Here is a 20,339-nt window from a genome sequence, read left to right as displayed (position 1 = left end):
TCTCTCTCTCTCTCTCTCTCTCTCTCTCTCTCGTGAATAATTGATGTATTTGGCTTCTCTCTATATCAAAATTGAATCCCACTCCAGATTAGCTGATCTATCCAGAGTCTTACACAGCATTAATAAAACACGACAGCATTAGCAGCTGAGTGAAGTCAACTAAACGGCATTATTTGTAAGGAGCTAAAAGGCAGTAGGCTCACAACAGTATGGACGCCTCCTGTACACTAAACCTTTCACACTGGCTCCACCTAATAAGACCGGAAGGGACGACGATGCAAGGATCTACAAGGATGCCATCTCATGCTTGTGAAATGTTGTCTGCATATCCTATAAGTAAAACCAGTAAAAACATGGAATCCATATTTGGATTCCATGTTTGATCTCCTTACGCCCAATAATCTATTCCCTTGTAGCTCCACTGGTATGAGGCCTGTGTGATGTACAACGCTGGCAGGTCAGCATCACTCCTCCTACCTGTCAACGCTTTTGCTGCAGATAGAACCTGACCTTTAATTGTTTCGTTTCAATTGTTCTTTCTTCTCTCCTGACGACGGCGCTCTTGCTGCAGCCTTATCTATTTCAATGTTTGGCGTCTCCTGTTCTTTACTCCTACCTGATGACACTCTTGCTGCAGGCCAGCTCATTGGCCAGGAAGCCTAGTATGGAGGCCTTCTGGGCGGGGGTGTGAGCCTGGAAGGCCTTGGTCTTCAGGCTGAGGGCCAGCTCAGCCAGGTCAGTCTGCCCGCAATAGGCCCCCATGTACATCTGCAGCACCTCCGACACATTGTCCCGGTTGATGCCCACGTTGGTCAGATGGTCCCCCAGCATGGTCTTGGTCTGGGGGGAGAGGAGAGAGACAGGACGGGTGAGTCATTGAAGATAGAGGGAAAGACAACATGGTCTTGGTCTGTAAGGGGGGTTGGGGGTTGTGATAGAGTGGTTCCAGGTATACTTTCCAGGGGAGTGTTGACTCATAGACAATGGGCTGGTTTCCCAGACACAGATTAAGTCCTAGACTAAAAAGCATGTTCCGTGGAGATTCTCCATAGAAAGTGCTTCTTAGTTTCTTAGTCTAAGACTAGGCTTAACCTGTGTCTGGGAAATTGGACCAAAGTGTGTAGGTTTTTATTGCACCTATGTGAGAGCCTGCTTGGTATGTTCCTGTACATGTACAGTATCTCACCTTGTGTCCAGGGGGCAGTCCAGGGTCACACACGGCCAGGGAGAGCAGTCTGACCAGCAGGTCCTGGACGTGTCCCATGCTGTCTCCCACGTTGAGCAGGCCCTCCTGCAGCATGCCCAGGGTGGGTACGTCCACCCCCACATCGAAGCCCAGCACCTTCCCAAAACCGCGTAGGAACTGCATCAGCATCAGGCAGTCAGACACCGCACCCCCCGGCAAGATCAGGCCAGGGATTCTGGAAAACTCTGGAAGAGGCTGGAATGAAAGGTAAGGAGAGAAGGAGGAATGTTTAGGATCTCACATGACACCCTGCGACTAACATATTGCAATGTCAATGACTGAATCACATGGCTCTGAATGGTAACTTTTTAAAAAAGTTTTCATTAGTAAACATGTGGGGGATATTATCTCGTCCCTCCTTATGCATTACTCTCTTTAGCCACTTGATGGCAGTGTACAGCACAAACCGTATCCAGTACTCAGGTTTCACATATGATACACAACCGATACCATTGCGATGATACAATGCACTTAACCACCCATAACCCAAACCTAGACAATATTAACTTGTCAGTTCAAATATACATAAAGCAAAAGAAATGTAACTAAATGCAACAGCCGCCTACAACTTGGAAAGCCAGGTCCCTTTAATGATGTCACCCTTCAGACATCACGCAGGACTGAATCATGGGCAAGATGGGTCATTTATTACCTTATGATCGGCCAGACACATGTCTTCATTTGGCTTCTTCAGCTCCCTGGCAATCTCCAGTTCCAGCCTTCTCAGCTCCAATTTCCGCTCCTTGTTCAGGCGTTTCTCATCCCTCTTTTCCTGCCGCAAGCGCTCGCGCTCCTGAGGGCCCCAGAGAAGGAGAGAGGAGGGGAGAGTTAATGGGCTCACGCCAGTGGCGGTAGAACAGACAAGAATGTCAAGCCGAGTCTGCTGAGTAGTTTTAGAACTCAGCCCGGCGCCCCTGCCTGCACACTCAAAGAAAAAGTGCTCGAGGGCCATTCTTTTGACTCAGTTAGTGTATTGAAGAAATTAAAAGGAGAGGGAGGAGAGAGGGTTTGAATGGGTTCAGGAAGGAGTGGGACCTTCTGGCACGCACGTGTGTGTGTGTGTTGTATGTCACCTACCTCTGCTTTTTTGCGAGCCTCCACCGCCTTCATGAGCATCCCGTGTTGCCGTCTCCTCTCCCTCTCCTAGCAGAGCAGAGAAAACACACACACGTTACACACCGGAGAAGGTGTAACCTCCACAGGTGAAGTCAGAGAGGTGGACAGAAGGAGGAAAACTCCCATTCACCTCCATCATGGCGAGGTTTTCACATACGGCAACACGTACAGTTGAAGCTGAGGTTAAGAAGACAACGGTACGAATGACGACAACCAGAAAGCATCAGAGGGAGAATGCGGTAGATGGCGATGACGGGGTCAAAAAAGAGAAGTTAGGGTCAAGCTATGATGCCTCTAGGTAAAAAGCTGACGGAACAAACGCAAAATGACGGAGTCATCATAGCCACAAGCCAGTCGGATGAAAACAAACATTGCTCTGTGTATCATCCATCTGTTTAGCTGATAGCCGTTCCAGATTGAAAATAGCCTAAACCTATGGGTCTTACAAGGAGACTTGCCTGGTTGAGGATAGATTGTCTCCAAATGTTTTATTGTAAACCAATAGGATTTGATCAAGGCAAAGCGAGGACAGTGACCGTCTGTCTGGAAGGGATGGGGAACTCAGTGATGTGATAAACAGATAGAAGGCAATGAAACAGATCCTCTGGTGTCAGCTGCATAAATACAGTATGTAGGGGCCAGGAGTTTCTCCTGCTCAGGTTGATATTGTTAGGAAAAACTCCTGGCTCTAATCGTGTGCAACAGACGCGCTCAACAAGCAATAGCCAGCCAGCCAGTCAGGCTGCTGGAGAAAACAGGTAGGTACAGCAATAGACAGACAGCCAGTCAGGCTGCTGGAGAAAACAGGCAGGTACAGCAATAGACAGACAGCCAGTGAGGCTGCTGGAGAAAACAGGCAGGTACAGATAAAGAACAGAGCAGCAGAACGACTCAGGCTACATTCCAAATGGCACCCTCTTCCCTATGTAGTGCACTATTTTTGACCAAAGTAGTGCACTATGAGGTAGTGCACTATGCCATTTCAGACGCAACCTCAGAGACTCAATGGGACGTAACAGGTTAAAGGGCAGCTCTTTGTGGACGGAGACGGACACAAGCTCAATGTCTGGAACTGGAAAACTCAAGCACTCACAGCCACTCAAAAACAACAGCAAGACGATGGATGTGATGGATGACTCATCGAGAGGAGTGTACTTTCAGACAGTAAGAGTGAGCATGGCAGGGCTTGGCCGCCTTTTGCAATGCATTCTGGGGAGTACGGGGGGAGGTACCAAACCACTGTAGGCGGAGCGAGGTCAGGTGTCTCATAGCAGATGGAGGCGACACACTGTTGTTGTTTTTGTTTGTGTGTGTGTGTGTGTGTGTGTGTGTGTGTGTGTTTGTTTGTTTTGCTGAAAAGCCATGCAGAATAATGTAGTATGACTGCAGCCAGTGCTACACTTAATGCATTGCTATGACAACCATATCACAACCAGGAAACACGATGCGGTGTTAGATGTACAAAAATAAACATACCCATACCATATCTAGTCTATGCCTCTCCAACTCCTGGCAGAGAGAGTTGGCAAAGTATTATGGAACAGAAATGACAGCAAAAAAAAACAGATTGTTTAGCAGAAAAATACCCAAAGTTCAGAAATAACCCAATAGAATGGAAACTGACCAAAGAGAAACAGTAAAGAGTTTAATAAAATACCTAGTTACACACAACCTTGAAACACACACACACACACACACACACACACACACACACACACACACACACACACACACACACACACACACACACACACACACACACACCCTGTAAACACTGATCTAGCTGAAGTGTATATGGTTTTTAGTATAATTTCAATCATGTCAGAAGAGAAAAGGTTTGCTGCTGAAAAGCGCTGCGTACCTGGTGCTTCAAAATGACTGCATGCTGTCTTCGCATTTCTTTCTCCTTCAGGGGAAGACAGAAAAGATGAGGGAAGAAAATCAATACACTTTCATGCAGCAGCCATCATGAAAATCACTAGGGCTGATGGGATTTCAGACCATTTTACAGAGGAGCTACAGCTCATGCCTAATCTCATTGTCAGACACATCTCATCTGGAAAAAGCTTTGACATTTTGGTTTACATTGAGATGCTGTGTGTAACACAAACTCTCACCTTTATTCGTTTCTCTGCTTCCATAATTTTGGCATTCGCAACCTCTTCTTTCTTTCTCCGTTTAGCCTGCGAATGCAAATCGGGTCAAATGTCATTTCACTGCCAGACATCTGGACAGACAGACTGACGGACACATGCCACCTCGCAGTTTCGCACCGCATGAAACGTATGCCTCACGTGCCAGTCAAATGTGTAGAACACAGAGAGGGAATCAAGTATCATTTAAATATGTATTTGCAAACAGCAACAAAAAAAATCCCGTTAAGAGTGGCTTGCCAACCGTGTCAACTCAAATTTGATTTAGTCCTGCTAAAATACTTTGGAGCTCCTACAGTGTAATTGTGTGTGCAAGGGAGGGGGAAAAAATGGTTTTCGCCACCCACTTATGCTAAACTGTTGCTGTTGTCTGATAAAATAAAATACAAATATTTCTGTCTAATTTAAATATGGTCTAACTCTGAGACAGCTAGCGGAGACAGCGATTTTAATATTCAACAGCCGTCAACCAAGACCAATTTAGCATTAGTTCCATGTGGAATGATGCTTTACTCCTTCCAACACTGTGGTATTATTCAGTAATGGGCTTGGGTAAGCTTAAAACCCCATGGACAGAGTAGGCTCTGGGATGCAGTTTGAGGAGTGACGTTCTGCTAATTCAGAGGATATGTTCGGTATTGGGTCAGTTGACCGTAGTACCTCCAGGATCTGCTGTGCCCTCATCTCCTTCTCCAACCTGATCTGCTGAATACGCTTGATCTTCTCCTGGAGAAACACAGAGGTAGGTGGATCGATACACTATGCAAACCAAACGGTGGTGCACTGGTAAAACAAGGATACCTCAGACGGGACGGTTTGACAGGAAGTGGTGTCACGTAAAGAATGCCCTACCTGCTGTTTGATGAGCTTCATTTGCTCCTTCTGCTTCCTCCTTTCCTCGGCCGCCATGATGGCTGAAAGAGAGACTTTAGGGGCTTAGGTGTTAAGAAATGGTTTGCAGCAGTGCTACTGCACATCTCTACAAGAGGACAGTGGGGAATAGTGTATACACTTAGATGTAGTGTAGTGTACCTTGTTGCTTCCTGGCCTCTTTGGCTGCTCTGGCCATGGCCTGCTTCTCTAGCTTCCTCATCATCTTCATCTGGGCCGCCTGCCTGGCTATCTCTGCAGAGAGAGGTGATGGAACGTTACTGTGTGACCAAACATGTTTGGTAGGTAGCATTCACAGATCTTTTCATTTTTTTTCTCTTCTCCTCACCTTGGGCCTCCAGTTTGCGTAAGAGTTTGGCCTCGCTGGGGCTAGGCACCTCGGCCCCCAACGCCAGACCCTCTCCCACGTTGGGCGGCCGGCCCTTCCTTCTCCGGGAGCCCTTTCCCCCCTCGGCCCCGCGCTGGCGCTCTGAGTTGGGGGGCCGTCCCCGCCGGCCCTCCATGGCCAGGATATGAGGGATGACGTCCTCGTCCTTCAGCAGGCTCCACTGCAGACCCTGAGGGTGGGACAGGCGCGAAACAACAGGGTAGAGGGGCAGTTAGTGTCGTGTGGGTAAATAAACGGCTTTAACATACTTCAGTTGCTTTGATTACTCTACTGTTACTCTAGGTTTGACTCTTTAGATCGATCACTCCTGACAGAAAAGAGGGCAGATCAAAATATGCAATGCATAGTGTTATTACTGGACTACAAAGCTAAGAACCGGAAAATGGCCCAATTTCTACCTGTGATATGAACACCACTACAATGCATTCCATTCCCCATTCAGCTAGTTATACTATCCTACTGTACAGTATATGACTGGTCACCTGTGGAAGTAATGTCAACGGATTATTAAATGACTCCCAAGACAAAGGGGGCTAGGCGGTAGGACTACTGGAGTCTATAGCTGATTTCTATCAATGTCCCCTGAACTGCTTAAGTCACTATACAGTTTCTACTGTACATGAAAAGAGGAAATAAACACATTTTAACGGGCAATAGATAGATGAAAGAGGTCACCTGGGGTCCTTCTCTGGCTTCATAGAAGTCACCAACCATTATCTTTGCACTGAAGCTAAAATTATCGCGTGTGATGCCACTTATTCCATTTCTGGATAGATACTACAGAAGAGAAAATAATGACGTTTGGTGAGACAAGGGATATCCAATGTGAAAGTATGTAAAAGTGTTTCAACTACTAAGCATCAAAAGAATTAGGGGGGAAATTGAGCAAAAGCACAGTGAGAATCAGAATGCTCTAACGACAGGTCAGCTTTTAGTAGGCAGAGGAAGGGATTGGGGAAATGCGCTAAAAGGTTTCCAGCTCTTCTCATGTTAAGGTCACAGGGGTTAGCGTTGATGCTAAGTGAGCACTAGCGTGAGGGTGAGGCTAGTTGCTAGCGTAAGGCTAGTCTGAGGGGTAGGGTTTACTCTTTACCTTCACCACATCTGGGTACTGCCTCAACTTCTTCCCGCATGGAGCGTAGTACGCCACGTCGCCTTGCATCTTCCCGGACGCGCTCTTGATCCGCGTTTCTCTCTGCCAGCTGGGAAACACACGGACGGAAGGAAACTGTGAGTGACCGAATGCCAGAGGCTTTGCCATTGCTAGAGAGAGCCTATCAAATCACGTGTCCACTCGACCTACCCCAACTCCAGAGGTATCCTCAACTCCTGCTCATCCATCACCCTCTTTCTTTTCCCTGCGCCTGGTGAGAGAGAGAGAGAGAGAGAGAGAGAGAGAGAGAGAGAGAGAGAGAGAGAGAGAGAGAGAGAGAGAGAGAGAGAGAGAGAGAGAGAGAGAGAGAGAGAGAGAGAGAGAGAGAACCCGTTAGTCAGACTGAACAATACACAGTCAAAGCCTTCTCTCCATAGCCCTAAACACCCAGCTACAGCCACACGCAGAGCTACTGCCCAAAATACCCACCCATAGCCACAGCACCACAGTGCTGAATATGAGCAGTGTTTCGTTGTCTGAGACAAACGGGGCTGCCACTGTGTCTCCAACCCACCAGCTGTGGTCATGAGAGTGCCTCATTGTTTCTGCGTTCCGTTTAATTAACCAGGTAGAGTATTGAGAAACTCCGTGCTCTGAAAGCAACTTAAGGAAATGACTGAAATATGTCCTGAAAAAAATCACTGACATTCCAATGTGAATTTGATGGACAACAAAACATGTTGAATTGAAATGTGCTTAGGAAGATTGGAATCTCTGTTGGAAAATTCCAGTCTTCCTTGTTGTGTCTGTGTGTGTGTGTGTTATTTCCTTTCCTAAGCTGGGTAATCTCCCAGTGCTGAGAGAGAGAGGAAGGAGAGGAGAGGGGAAAGAAAGAAAGAAAGAAAACTCGGGCATGACAGAAGTGCCAAACAAGTTGTCAGGCCTGTTAAGCCCAAGGACATGCACCTACAGGAACCCAGGCCTGTTAGGCCAACCGCCCGGCTAACTAAAAATAGATAGACCCCCCCGTTTCCTCTTCCTGTTCTCTCCCCACAACCATCTGAAGATGATAGCATATAATGGTGAGCTTAGCTATTCCAGTGTGGTTACGTGTCCTCAACACTTTTGTGCTTCTGCTGTATGAGTAGCTTTGGCAGAGTAGATAAAGAAGTTTAAGGAGTGTTGCCTGCGGTTACCTGGGGGCGTGACCAGGGAGTAGGAGGAGGAAGGAGAGTTGTGATAGGCCAAGGCACTGGAGCTGGTGACGATGTTGGGCGTCTTGATGACCTGCAGGTTGAGTGGGGAGCAGCTGGCGGCTGTGTGATTGGTTGTGCTGCTCAGTAAGGAGGCGTGGCCTTTGGGTAGCTTGAGTGGGGTCTTCTCCCTCTTGGAGACGGAACCTGACGATGGCAGCTTCAGCCTTGGGTCCTTCAGTTTGCCACCGGAGACGTCCTTGTCGCTGTCCGAGTTACTGTCAGAATCTGAGAGGAGGGTACCAGAAAGAGAGGGGTTATCACTGGTTGAATGGTGTTCACTGCTGTACATCACCATAACCCCCCCCAACAACAAAGAAATCTGTACACTACAAAACATTGCATGTGCCTTCCATTAGGATGGTCAGAACGGTATCTAACCTGACAAGCTGTCATCCGAGTCCTCCTCATCATCCTCCAAATCATCCAGATCATCATCGTCGTCGTCGTCGTCGTCATCCTCAACAGAGTCGTCCGAGTCCTTGCTGCTAGGGAGACCGGGGAGACCTGGGAGGCCGGCCTCGGCCCCTCTGAACAGGTCCACCAGAGACTGCACCAGGTGACTCTGAGAGAGGCCCTTCCAGGCTGCCATGGGGGCCAGGGCATGGGCCTGAACCTGGAGGTTAGGGGCCTTGGGGGCCTTGATCTTCCTGGGGCCCCGGGCCGTGGCCGGTGAGGGTGAGGTAGCGGGCCGCGCCGGGAGGCCCTGAGAGGAGGCCGAGTGGACCCGTACGCCAGTGCTGAGGTTGACGGGCAGTGAGAGAGACGCCCCTGCCCGAGAGAGGTCCTTGTTGGAGTCTTTGCGGGGCTTGGTGATAAGGGCTAGCGGCGCGTCCTGAGCCGTGGTGCTTTGGATGACTCCGTTGGGGTGGGCAGCTAGGCCCAGGAGAGCGCTGGACAGGAAGAGGTTGGAGTGGTTGTTCTGGGGGGGAGGGGGGAGGGGAGCAGGGGGCAACTTTGTGCTTCTGCCACCGCCACACGGACTCTCCGAGGAGGACAGCTTGGGGGGCGGCAAGGAGGATGACGTCACCCCAGCAGCCTTCCGAGAGGTTTTGTGACCCTGCTGCTTCTTGGGCTGTGCCGCCGGGAAAGTCTGGCCTTGCGAGAGTAAAGACTGGAACGGCGGGTGGGAGGGAGGGGGATAAAACAAGGGAAAAGAAAAGAGAAAACAGCATAATTGTGCCAGCTGTCAATTTACATCTACGTTGATTATTCAAGCTGGTGATGAAGCACAATGCCTGGCTCACTGTCTCACTGTGCCGAGGACAGAAGCCTGGAGACAATGGCATATAAACATGGCCATAACCACAGGCATTGTACATAGTAAAGAGTAAAGCTGCTGGAAAGCAGCTTCCAGTTCCCGTATCTCACTTAAATTACTACAGTTATGAGTCTGTGAAAAGTGTTAGCGTCATGCATCTGGGTTTTTACTTTAAACAGCATAATGGCAGATTTTATAGAACGACAGTCACATTTGGCGTTGCACCGTGTTTCAGCAAACACAGGTTAGGGCTTCGGCATGTACATTCAACTAGATGTGATATCAAGTGAAACAAATCAATTTCACAGACCATGTAATACAGTAACAGTTCCTGAACCACTAGGGGAATGCCGAGGCCTTTGGTTAAAAAATAACCTCAGCACCGGTAAAATAGAACAGGGGAAAAGGCTAGATTTCCAATTAGGGGGCCGGAGCCATAGGAATTAGCTTAATCGATGAACTACTATTTCAATGACCATTTCGACTACATCCGAGAGGTCCACAATGCACTGCAGAAGATGATAAATGTGTATATGTTCTATCTAGTTGTGAATGTGTTTAATGGAGAGTAAAACGGTAATAAATACATACAGTAGCTATATGTGCCGTCTGCTTTGCTGAGGTAATGAGGCCAAAAGCATTGACCTTTTGGTTAACCTTTTGGTTTACAGGCTGAGCAGCACAGCAGGACACCCAATCAAATGACTCAGACAGGACTCCCACTTCCCTCTCTGACTCTCTCTGGCTGGAAGCAGCCCTCTTACTGCAGCTCGTCTACAGTGTTACCATGAACTACGAACAACCTTCTAACTGTGAAAGGAGAAACCGTTTCATGTTCGACCGCTTTTAGATTATCCAAATTAGGTGAAAAGCTAAACTAGCCAGTTACCAATCTGTGGTATTATTTGACTATGGGAAAAAGAGCTACTGTGTGAATACTAGGATTTTTTAAAACGTGTATTTATTTAGTTTAACCTTTATTTAACTAGGCAAGTCATACTTGATACTCTTGGTACCATACTCCTTGCTAGTGGCAGAAAGGACAGTGGACCAACCTGTTTGAGCCTGAATTCGTTGATCTGAGAGAGTGATTCCTCCAGCAACTTCCTCTTACTAGCCTTCCCACTGCCAGGTGTCTTCAGAGGCTTGGGCTGCTGGGAGTTGGCCGTGGGCGACGTGAGGAGAGGGAAGGATTGAGGCGAGGAGGACAGGGGTACAGCGCGGGCCAGGGAGGGCACCGACAGGGGCTTGGAGGAAGAGCAGAGGGACAGGGGAGGGTGCTGCGGCGAGGAGGGCAGAAGCTTGGGCGGCTTGGGGGAGGCTGTGGTGCGTCCTTTGGGGGAGGTGATGAGGGGGATTGGAGAGGCAGAGACGGTTGATGGGGAGGTTTCCCTGCGGGGTTGGGTGAGGAGGGCCAGGGGCTTGGAGCTGGCTGCTAGGCCCGTGGACTGGATGACACTGAGGTGCTGCTGGAGACCCTCCTCTCTGGGCCGGGAGGTCTGGAGAGACAGGGGGGAGCTCTGGGACAGGGTAGAGGGGGAGTGCTGTGAGGGGACCAGGGTGGGGGGGTCGGAGTGTAGGCTGTGGGGCAGGCTGTTCCTATTGTCTTGGGCCTCCTTCATGCCCGAGCTTAGTGTCCCGATCTGGAGAGGGAGGAGAGGAAGCCCACTGTTAGCTCACCCCGGAGCACATCACAGACAAGTATCTACACACTACCAGTACTACACACTACCAGTACTACACACTACCAGTACTACTCACTACCAGTACTACACACTACCAGTACTACTCACTATCACTGTACCTTCATTTTTTTCTTCGTCCTCCTCGCCTTCTCCTTCTCAGAGTTCCACGCCTCGCTCTTTCCCTCCTCTTCCTCATCCTCATCATCATCGTCGTCGTCATCATCGTCGTCGTCCTCTTCCCCTCCGAGGTCCTCCAGGTCGCTGCTGATGGCTCCGTCGCTGGAGCTGTCCGAGGAAGAGCCTGATTCGCTGTCACTGACCCCAGCGACCTCTGCTGGCTTTTTACTGGGCTTCTGAATTAAGGCAGAGAGCTGACAATCAATAAAACACCCCGTGTACATTTTAACCATTTGAATGTTGTTTCTAAACTGGAAATGGAAAACTTAAAACGTCCAAAACGGACCCCAAGTCAAATATTTCAGGCTTTACTATAGCTATAGACAGGTTATCTTTTAGCAACAAAACCAACGAATGCACAACTATGGGGCAAAACAGGCAGAGCTGGCTTTGGCTGTTAACAACATGTAAACTATATTTCATCTCCAAATTATACAATTGTATAATGAGCACAATCGATTTTTTGCAATATTAGCATTGACATGGAATCCGTCAAAACAACTCTTGGTATCAATAACAAGATACAACGAGCTGAAACGAGCTACCTAAAACATGGCGGCTTCTTGCCATCGTTGCTAGCTATCTGAGCGTTGAGAATCATAACAACATGGCTTCCGGCCACGTCGAAGTGCGCGCATCATTTTCACAAAGTTGTCATCAGTGATCTAGAGCCAATACATCATTGAGCTGACCTTGTCTTTAGGTTTGCAGGGTACTTTCTCCAGCTGTAGCTCTGCTGTGTGGCTCTGGCTGTGAGGGCTGCTCCTGGGGCCCCTGGCCTTGGAGGTGGGGCCCTTAACAGCCTGGGAGGCACCCAGCGATGGGGACGCGTTCATGGAGTAAGACCCCTGCATGGTTGGGGAGGAGACCCCACTTCCGTTCACTGCCCCGTTCACCCCTGAAATCGCACGGAAAGAGGCACAGCACACCGTTACACAGCATCTCAATCTCATCTGGGCAACGAGACATTGCGAGTAAAAACGCTAATGAAGTATCTGGGGTTCTTCTGAATGCGGAAGAGAATAAAAAGCCTTACGAAAATATTGATTTAATGCGTACCTCATTTAGGCATGCTGAACATGGCGTGAGCACAACATGAGAGGTTTACATAATAAAAGATAAATGAGAAGGCAATATCAAATGAAGAAAGTAGATTAAGAGAGAAAGGGTACAGTGAGAGAGACAGAGAGCAAGAGAGAGTGTGAGAAAGAAAGAGCGAGAGAGAGAGAAAGAGAGAGAGAGAGTGTGAGAAAGAAAGAGCGAGAGAGAGAGCGAGAGAGAGAAAGAGAGAAAAAGATAGAGAGAAGAAGAAAAAAAAGCCTGCACATACGCCATTAACTGAGACTGCAAGTCATTATAAGGTTCTCGACGGGAGAAATCTCATCACGGAGCCGGAGACTGCCGAGACTAGGGAGCCTCTCACTTAATCCCTGTGAACAGTTTCCACCACCTGCTTACAGGAATGATTAATTCATTCACATCTCTCGCAATTGCCAGAGGGGTAAAAAAACGTTGCGCTTTAAATACCTCACCCTCTTAAGGGTACCTTTTATTTCCTGGCGGTAAAATCATTTGCTGCTTTTGAACAGGTGTGAGACGCTTCTTCACACTCTGTGCCAATATACAGGTACAATAAAATACATATTTTCCCCTTATGAGCACAGGAAGTGTCGCAATTATCACCTTTGTTCTAAGTTGTTATTATCTGTATAGGTCAGAATGAAGCACTCGGAAGGGTTCAATGTAAGAAGGATGGGCGTAGCTGTACCTTTGGGGGCCTGTCCGTTTTTGCTGGGGGTCCTGGAGGGGGCTTGCAGGGGGCTGTGGTTCTGCTGGATGTGGGGGTGAACATTGTGGGGAGGCCCAGGAACGGCGGGAGGAAGGCTGCTGCCCCCCTACTGTGGGCCTCTGCTGCTCGCCACCATTCTGATGGAGAGAGAGGACGAAGAGGAGGACATCAGTGTCATTCTGTCTCATCCACTAAGTTCAGTACGGTATATCAATTACAATCGCCTAAAGAGTATTAGAAGTTAGCACACCCTTAAATACTGATTTGTCATGCTGTTTCATCCATCTGCTGCTCAGGTTAAGTAAATCTCCTGGACTGAGTCATGTTACACCTGTCCAAGCCCCACACCCGGGCCCCTCCTCTTACCTGTCAGAGCTCCCAGCTGGGGATGTGCGGCCAGAGCAGCAGACATCCCCAAGGACCCCAGAGAACCCAGGGACCCCAACGACCCCAGGCCTCCAAACTCTGGGCGTCCTGAGCTGGTGGTGTACAGGCCGAAGGCTGGGTGGCTGACCAGGGGGAAGGCACTTGACAACGTGTAGGGCTGCTGGTCGCTCATCACCCCATACAAACGACCTGATGTACAAACAGTACAACAGAATAATAATAATAATACATCAAATGTACTTATTAAGTCCTTTTGACTTCAGTAGTCACATCAGCAGTTGTCACATTATTCATTGTGTATCTGTTATTACTTCTATTATCACGTGTTTGACGTTCTATTATTTCTCTATTCTCTTTCTCTCTGCGTTTTTGGGAAGGGCCCTGAGTCAGCATATCACTGTTAGTCCACAACTGTTGTTCACAAACCATGTGACGAATAACGTTTGATTTGATCGGCAGTGTGCTTCTGTTTGGGGTATAAATAAACTGAATTGAATTCTGAGATGACTCAAGGGTTCGCCGTGCTCTCGGAATACCCTGACTCGCTGGCTTCTTAGGTATTCATCCCTTCTGTGTGTTCAAGTTTAATGACGTTTTCTCCTCTCCCCCTACAGGTTTTCTGCTGGGTAAGATGATATTTTATGTATATTCAACAAGACATTAGGCAGCGTAAAGGACAAAGATAGCCCTGGATTGGAGCTTGACAGGATTACCCATGCTTGTGAAAACACAGAACAGAGCAGCTCAGATCGGAGTGACTGAGACAGAGACACTACTCAGAGGGGAGATGCGCATCATGCACGTTCTAGATAGACAGAGTTCTAGGCTGTACTTCAGTAGGTGAGAGAGAGCGAGAAGAAGACAAAAAGAGCGATAGCAGTCGACAATTCATATGATATTTTCTGAGGAGGAGCTGATTTGTTAAATTAGGCTACAAAGAGAATGTTCTCAGGGGCAGATACATTTTTTAAATATATTTAACGTGAGAAATTTGCATAAGTATTAGATTTTTTATCTACCAAGAAACTTGAAACGGATGCGGGCTGAGCAGCGGGACAAGTGTTTCTACAGGTACTGTATAGCACTGATCCTTCCTCGCTACTCCATTATATCAGTCACCACGCAAATTAAAGGAGCTCAAATAGGCTAAATCAGTGGTAGACCGAATAACAAGCGAGTCGCGGTCCTTCAATACGTCAGTGGTGTGGTGTTTGAGAGAGCCTGTTCCTAATACTTTCCTCCAAACCTTTTTTTATTTAAATTTCAGCAGCACATTGTCCCCCCCCCCCCAAAAAAAGAGGAATACTTCAACATGATCGCCATCAAGCTTTCCCCTAAACCTGAGTACAATCATTTCTGGCAGGGCAACCGGAGCGCGTTGTCTCCTCGCACAGTCAGATGCAATTTGGTCTGAGCAGATTTCATGCAAATTCAATTTCCATTACAGAAGGGTGAGAAAAAGAGAGGCTGGTAGAGGGAGGGAGGGGGGCTGCGGCGGGACGAAGACTAGCTCTCTTTGAGCCAGGTAATATGTATGCATAAAAAGTGATGACAGGCGATGTAAAGTGTTATTCACCGAGCTTGTGAAAATGTCAACCTACAACACGCCCAGTGAGTGCTGTGTGAGTGTGATGCCCCAAAATTCTACAGAATCAGATGATGGAGTTGAGGCGCACAGAAAAGAACCAGAACATTTGCGCCTGCCTATCTGGCTGTCATAAGTGAGAGAAAAAAAACAAAGACTAAACATAATTAGGCCTAAGCTAAAGTACTTTCATTTTGAGTGCCCTAAAACAGCTATATATATTCAACGATATAGTGATGCTGGGAGCATGAAGTGAAAATACAATGTAGAGGCTAAATTGCTGAGATGATCAAGGGAATCGAATTAAAATGTCCATATAACATCATATTACATAACATCACTGTCTGGTTCGTTAAGCCTGAGTTACAATTAGATTATCTTTTTTTATTTAATTTTTTAAATTGCACCTTTATTTAACCAGTTAGGCTAGTTGAGAACAAGTTCTCATTTACAACTGCGACCTGGCCAAGATAAAGCAAAGCAGTGTGACACAAACAACAACACAGAGTTACACATGGAATAAACAAACATACAGTCAATAACACAATAGGAAAAAAAGATAGTATATGTACCTTGTGTACTAATGGAGTGAGGAGGTATGGCGATAAATAGGCCATAGTAGTAAGTCATTACAATTTAGCAAATTAACACTGGAGTGATAGATGTGCAGATTATGATGTGCAAGTAGAAATACTGGTGTGCAAAAGAGCAGAAAAGTAAATAAAAACAATATGGGGATGAGGTAGCTAGAATGGATGGGCTATTTACAGATGGGCTATGTACAGCTGCAGCGATCGGTTAGCTGCTCAGATAGCTGATGTTTAAAGTTAGTGAGGGAAATATAAATCTCCAGCTTCAGCAATTTTTGCAATTCGTTCCAGTCATTGGAAACAGAGAACTGGAAGGAAAGGCGGCCAAAGGAGGTGTTGGCTTTGGGGATGACCAGTGAGATATACCTGCTGGAGCACGTGCTAGCTGACTAGAGCATACAGAGCATACAGCGAGGGCCAACACTAGAGCATACAGGTTGCAGTGGTGGGTGGGAGGTGGGGCTTTGGTGACAAAACGGATGTCACTGTGATAGACTGCATCCAGTTTGCTGAGTAGAGTGTTGGAGGCTATTTTGTAAATGACATCGCCGAAGTCAAGGATCGGTAAGATAGTCAGTTTTACTAGGGTATGTTTGGCGGCTTGAGTGAAGGAGGCTTTGTTGTGGAATAGAAAGCCGATTCTAGATGTAATTTTGGATTGGAGATGTTTAATATGAGTCTGGAAGGAGAGTTTACAGTCTAGCCAGCCACCTAGGTAATTGTAGTTGTCCACATATTCTAAGTCAGAACCGTCCAGAGTAGTGATGCTAGTCGGGCAGGCGGGTGTGGGCAGCGAATGGTTGAAAAGCATGCATTTAATTTTACTAGCATTTAAGAGTAGTTGGAGGCCACAGAAGGAGTGTTGTATGGCATTGAAGCTCGTTTGGAGGTTTGTTAACACAGTGTCCAAAGAAGGGCCAGATCAGGGAATCACCCGCAGCAAGAGCGACATCGTTGATATATATACAGAGAAAAGAGTCGGCCCGAGAATTGAGCCCTGTGAGACTGCCAGAAGTCCGGACAACAGGCCCTCCGATTTGACACACTGAACTCTGTCTGAGAAGTAGTTGGTGAACCAGGCGAGGCAGTAATTTGAGAAACCAAGGTAAGAATACGAGAAGAATACGGTGATTGATTGACAGAGTCGAAAGCCTTGGCCAGGTCGATGAAGGCAGCTGCACAGTACAATCTTTTATTGATGGCGGTTATGATATCGTTTAGTACCTTGAGCGTGGCTGAGGTGCACCCGTGACCAGCTCGGAAACCGGATTGCACAATGGAGAAGGTGCGGTTCGAAATGGTCAGTGATCTGTTTATTAACTTGGCTTTCGAAGACTTTAGAGGATGGACAGGATGGACATAGGTCTATAACAGTTTGGGTCTAGAGTGTCCCCCCCTTTGAAGAGGGGGATGACTGTGGCAGATTTCCAATCTTTAGGGATCTCGGATGATAGGAAAGAGAGGTTGAACAGACTGGTAATAGGGATTGCAACAATGGCGGCAGATCATTTTAGAAAGAGAGGGTCCAGATTGTCTAACCCAGCTGATTTGTACGGGTCCAGGTTTTGCAGCTCTTTCAGAACATCTACTATCTGGATTTGGGTGAAGGAGACGCTGGGGAAGTTTGGGCAAGTAGCTACAGGGGGTGCAGAGCTGTTGCCCGGGGTTGGGGTAGCCAGGAGGAAAGCATGGCCAGACGTAGAGAAATGCTTTTTCAAATTCTCGATTATTGTGTATTTATCGGTGGTGACAGTGTTACCTAGCCTCAGTGCAGAGGGCAGCTGGGAGGAGGTGCTCTTATTCTCCATGGACTTTACAGTGTCCCAAAACCTTTTGGAGTAACCTTTGCTTTCATGACTGACTGCGTGTATTGGTTCCTGACTTCCCTGAACAGTTGCATATTGCGGGGACTATTCGATGCTATTGCAGTCTGCCACAGGATGTTTTATGCTTATCAAGGGCAGTCAGGTCTGGAGTGAACCAAGGGCTCTATCTGTTCTTAGTTCTACATTTGTTGAAAGGGGCCTGCTTATTTAAGATGGTGAGGAAATTACTTTTAAAGAAGGACCAGGCATCCTTGACTGACGGGATGAGGTCGATATCCTTCCAGGATACCCGGGCCAGGTCGATTAGAAAGGCCTGCTCGCAAAAGTGTTTTAGGGAGCGTTTGACCGTGATGGGGTGGTCGTTTGACCGCGGACCCATAGAAGATGCAGGCAATGATGCAGTGATCGCTGAGAACCTGATTGAAAACAGCAGAGGTGTATTTGGAAGTTGGTCAGGATAATGAGGGTATGAGGGTGCCCATGTTTACGGATTTTGGGTTGTACCTGGTGGGTTCCTTGATAATGTGTGTGAGATTGATGGCATCTAGCTTAGATTGTAGGACTGTCGGGGTGTTAAGCGTATCCCAATTTAGGTCACCTAACAGAACGAACTCTGAGGATAGATGAGGGGGAATCAATTCACATATGGTGTCCAGGGCACAGCTGGGAGCTGAGGGGGGGGGGTCTATAACAGGCGGCAACAGTGAGAGACTTATCTCTGAAAACATTTGTTTTTTAAATTAGAAGCTCTCACTTACAGAAGAGAGGAAAGGGTTCACGCTCCAACTCTTCGACATTAAGCCGGACTGTGTACCTACAATATCATAAAATGCACAAGGGTACTGTAGGCCTAATACTGGGAGCATCTTTTCAGCAGCAATTCAGGACTAATGAAATGTAAAGGTGTAATTTCCCTAGAGGCAGATTCCTAAAATGGCCTAAATGCTATCTCCATATTGTAAACCAGTAATATGGAATCCACGGAGATTGAGGAAGATATCTTCAAAATCATAATAGGTTAATAAAAATGTTTATTTGCCTGTGGGAAGTGGAGTTGAAATGCTCAGTGGGAGGTGGGGAGGGAAACAAAGAGTGCCAGCCAGTGTGCCAGAGGCAGAGTGGTGTGGTGACACATGAGAAAATGCCCTTTGAGCCGGCTTCAAGGCCCTAGTCTGCTGCGCCCACGACAGAGAAGAGAAATACCTTGTGTACTTCATTAGAATATGCTGAATATGGAGTGCCTTGCCGTGCCAAAGTCAGCTAGCGGATACGGAGACAAATGACTGAAAATACAAAACATAACCCCCGAAAGGCCAGCAGCAAGCAGCCACTTCCGTCGCGTCTCCCTCCCGCCAAAACCCCGCCTGTCACTCTCGCCTCGACCGACCTTCCCCGAGCAACAGAGTGACATCTGCAAATGCCTTTTCAATATTAATGCGCTTCCAGCTGGAGAATAATTAAATCAGAAATTTGGAGAGAAGCGAGCAGCCGAGCAGAAATACAGGATTACCTGATATCCTCTCTCTCTCTCTCCTCCACCCTCCTCCTCCACTCTCTCTGACAAACACAACTGCATTCTAAAAAAGCGCCGGGCCTTTTTTTTCTCTGTGTTCGGAGGATGCTAGCCGAAGGGGGATTAATTTGTTGTTTGTTGCAGTCAATCACATTTCCATGGACAGATTTAAAGTTAATTGCATCCGTGAGCCGATCCCAGTAGGAAAGAGTTCTACATGCGCCCGGGCTTTTTCAAAGTGATATCCTCATCAATGACACACTGCAAGCCCCCCCATCTCATTCCACCACTGTTCTTGCTCATCTGAGATTTCTTCAATCTTTCTCTCAAGTGGTATTGGCAGGTTGGCAAAAGACCTTGAATGAATTCCTCTCTCTCTCTGATCTCCTGATACCTCAACAACAACAGATAGTTCCAACGGCTTTCATATGACAATAGAGGAGTGTTATGACTGTTAAAATGGCTCCTAGTTACCGAATCTGACGTCACATGTCCCATTAACACAGAGTGGCTATTCCTTTAATTGTGACTAGTGTAGGTGGCAGGAGGATGAATTGACCTTTTCCATCACATTCCAATAGATTTAAAAGTGTGTTGAACGAGTACTGTACGTCAGGCTAGGAGAAATGAAAAACTACTGCAATGCATGAAACAAAAACATAACGGTGGAACGAACTACATGTAAAAGCCATTCAACTAGTAGGTCTAAAACAATGTAGACTAACAACTAGTAGGCCTAAAACAATGTAGACTAACAACTAGTAGGCCTAAAACAATGTAGACTAACAACTAGTAGGCCTAAAACAATGTAGACTAACAACTAGTAGGCCTAAAACAATGTAGACTAACAACTAGTAGGCCTAAAACAATGTAGACTAAGAACTAGTAGGCCTAAAACAATGTAGACTAACAACTAGTAGGCCTAAAACAATGTAGACTAAGAACTAGTAGGCCTAAAACAATGTAGACTAACAACTAGTAGGCCTAAAACAATGTAGACTAACAACTAGTAGGCCTAAAACAATGTAGACTAACAACTAGTAGGCCTAAAACAATGTAGACTAACAACTAGTAGGCCTAAAACAATGTAGACTAACAACTAGTAGGCCTAAAACAATGTAGACTAACAACTAGTAGGCCTAAAACAATGTAGACTAACAACTAGTAGGCCTAAAACAATGTAGACTAAGAACTAGTAGGCCTAAAACAATGTAGACTAACAACTAGTAGGCCTAAAACAATGTAGACTAACAACTAGTAGGCCTAAAACAATGTAGACTAACAACTAGTAGGCCTAAAACAATGTAGACTAACAACTAGTAGGCCTAAAACAATGTAGACTAACAACTAGTAGGCCTAAAACAATGTAGACTAACAACTAGTAGG

At 47.0% G+C, this 20,339-nt stretch overlaps 1 protein-coding gene across 1 annotated transcript in view; it reads right to left on the bottom strand.

Annotated features, from left to right (window-relative positions):
- LOC118369993 (bromodomain adjacent to zinc finger domain protein 2B-like) overlaps window positions 1-20,339 on the bottom strand; it is a 95,079-nt gene that overhangs the window by 9,550 nt on the left and 65,190 nt on the right. Inside the window, 22 exon segments of the mRNA XM_052488603.1 lie at window positions 617-840; window positions 1,187-1,441; window positions 1,899-2,039; window positions 2,324-2,389; window positions 3,845-3,871; window positions 4,224-4,268; window positions 4,480-4,545; window positions 5,176-5,241; window positions 5,368-5,429; window positions 5,548-5,640; window positions 5,735-5,963; window positions 6,470-6,571; window positions 6,888-6,996; window positions 7,098-7,158; window positions 8,084-8,368; window positions 8,522-9,254; window positions 10,457-11,044; window positions 11,206-11,439; window positions 11,956-12,161; window positions 13,032-13,098; window positions 13,101-13,189; window positions 13,419-13,628. Of these exon segments, the coding sequence (XP_052344563.1) occupies window positions 617-840; window positions 1,187-1,441; window positions 1,899-2,039; window positions 2,324-2,389; window positions 3,845-3,871; window positions 4,224-4,268; window positions 4,480-4,545; window positions 5,176-5,241; window positions 5,368-5,429; window positions 5,548-5,640; window positions 5,735-5,963; window positions 6,470-6,571; window positions 6,888-6,996; window positions 7,098-7,158; window positions 8,084-8,368; window positions 8,522-9,254; window positions 10,457-11,044; window positions 11,206-11,439; window positions 11,956-12,161; window positions 13,032-13,098; window positions 13,101-13,189; window positions 13,419-13,628 (3,958 nt within the window).

Source organism: Oncorhynchus keta, chromosome 30 (assembly GCF_023373465.1).
Source record: "Oncorhynchus keta strain PuntledgeMale-10-30-2019 chromosome 30, Oket_V2, whole genome shotgun sequence".
Classification (NCBI taxonomy): Eukaryota; Metazoa; Chordata; class Actinopteri; order Salmoniformes; family Salmonidae; genus Oncorhynchus; species Oncorhynchus keta.
This window is presented reverse-complemented; position numbering and strand designations above follow the sequence as displayed.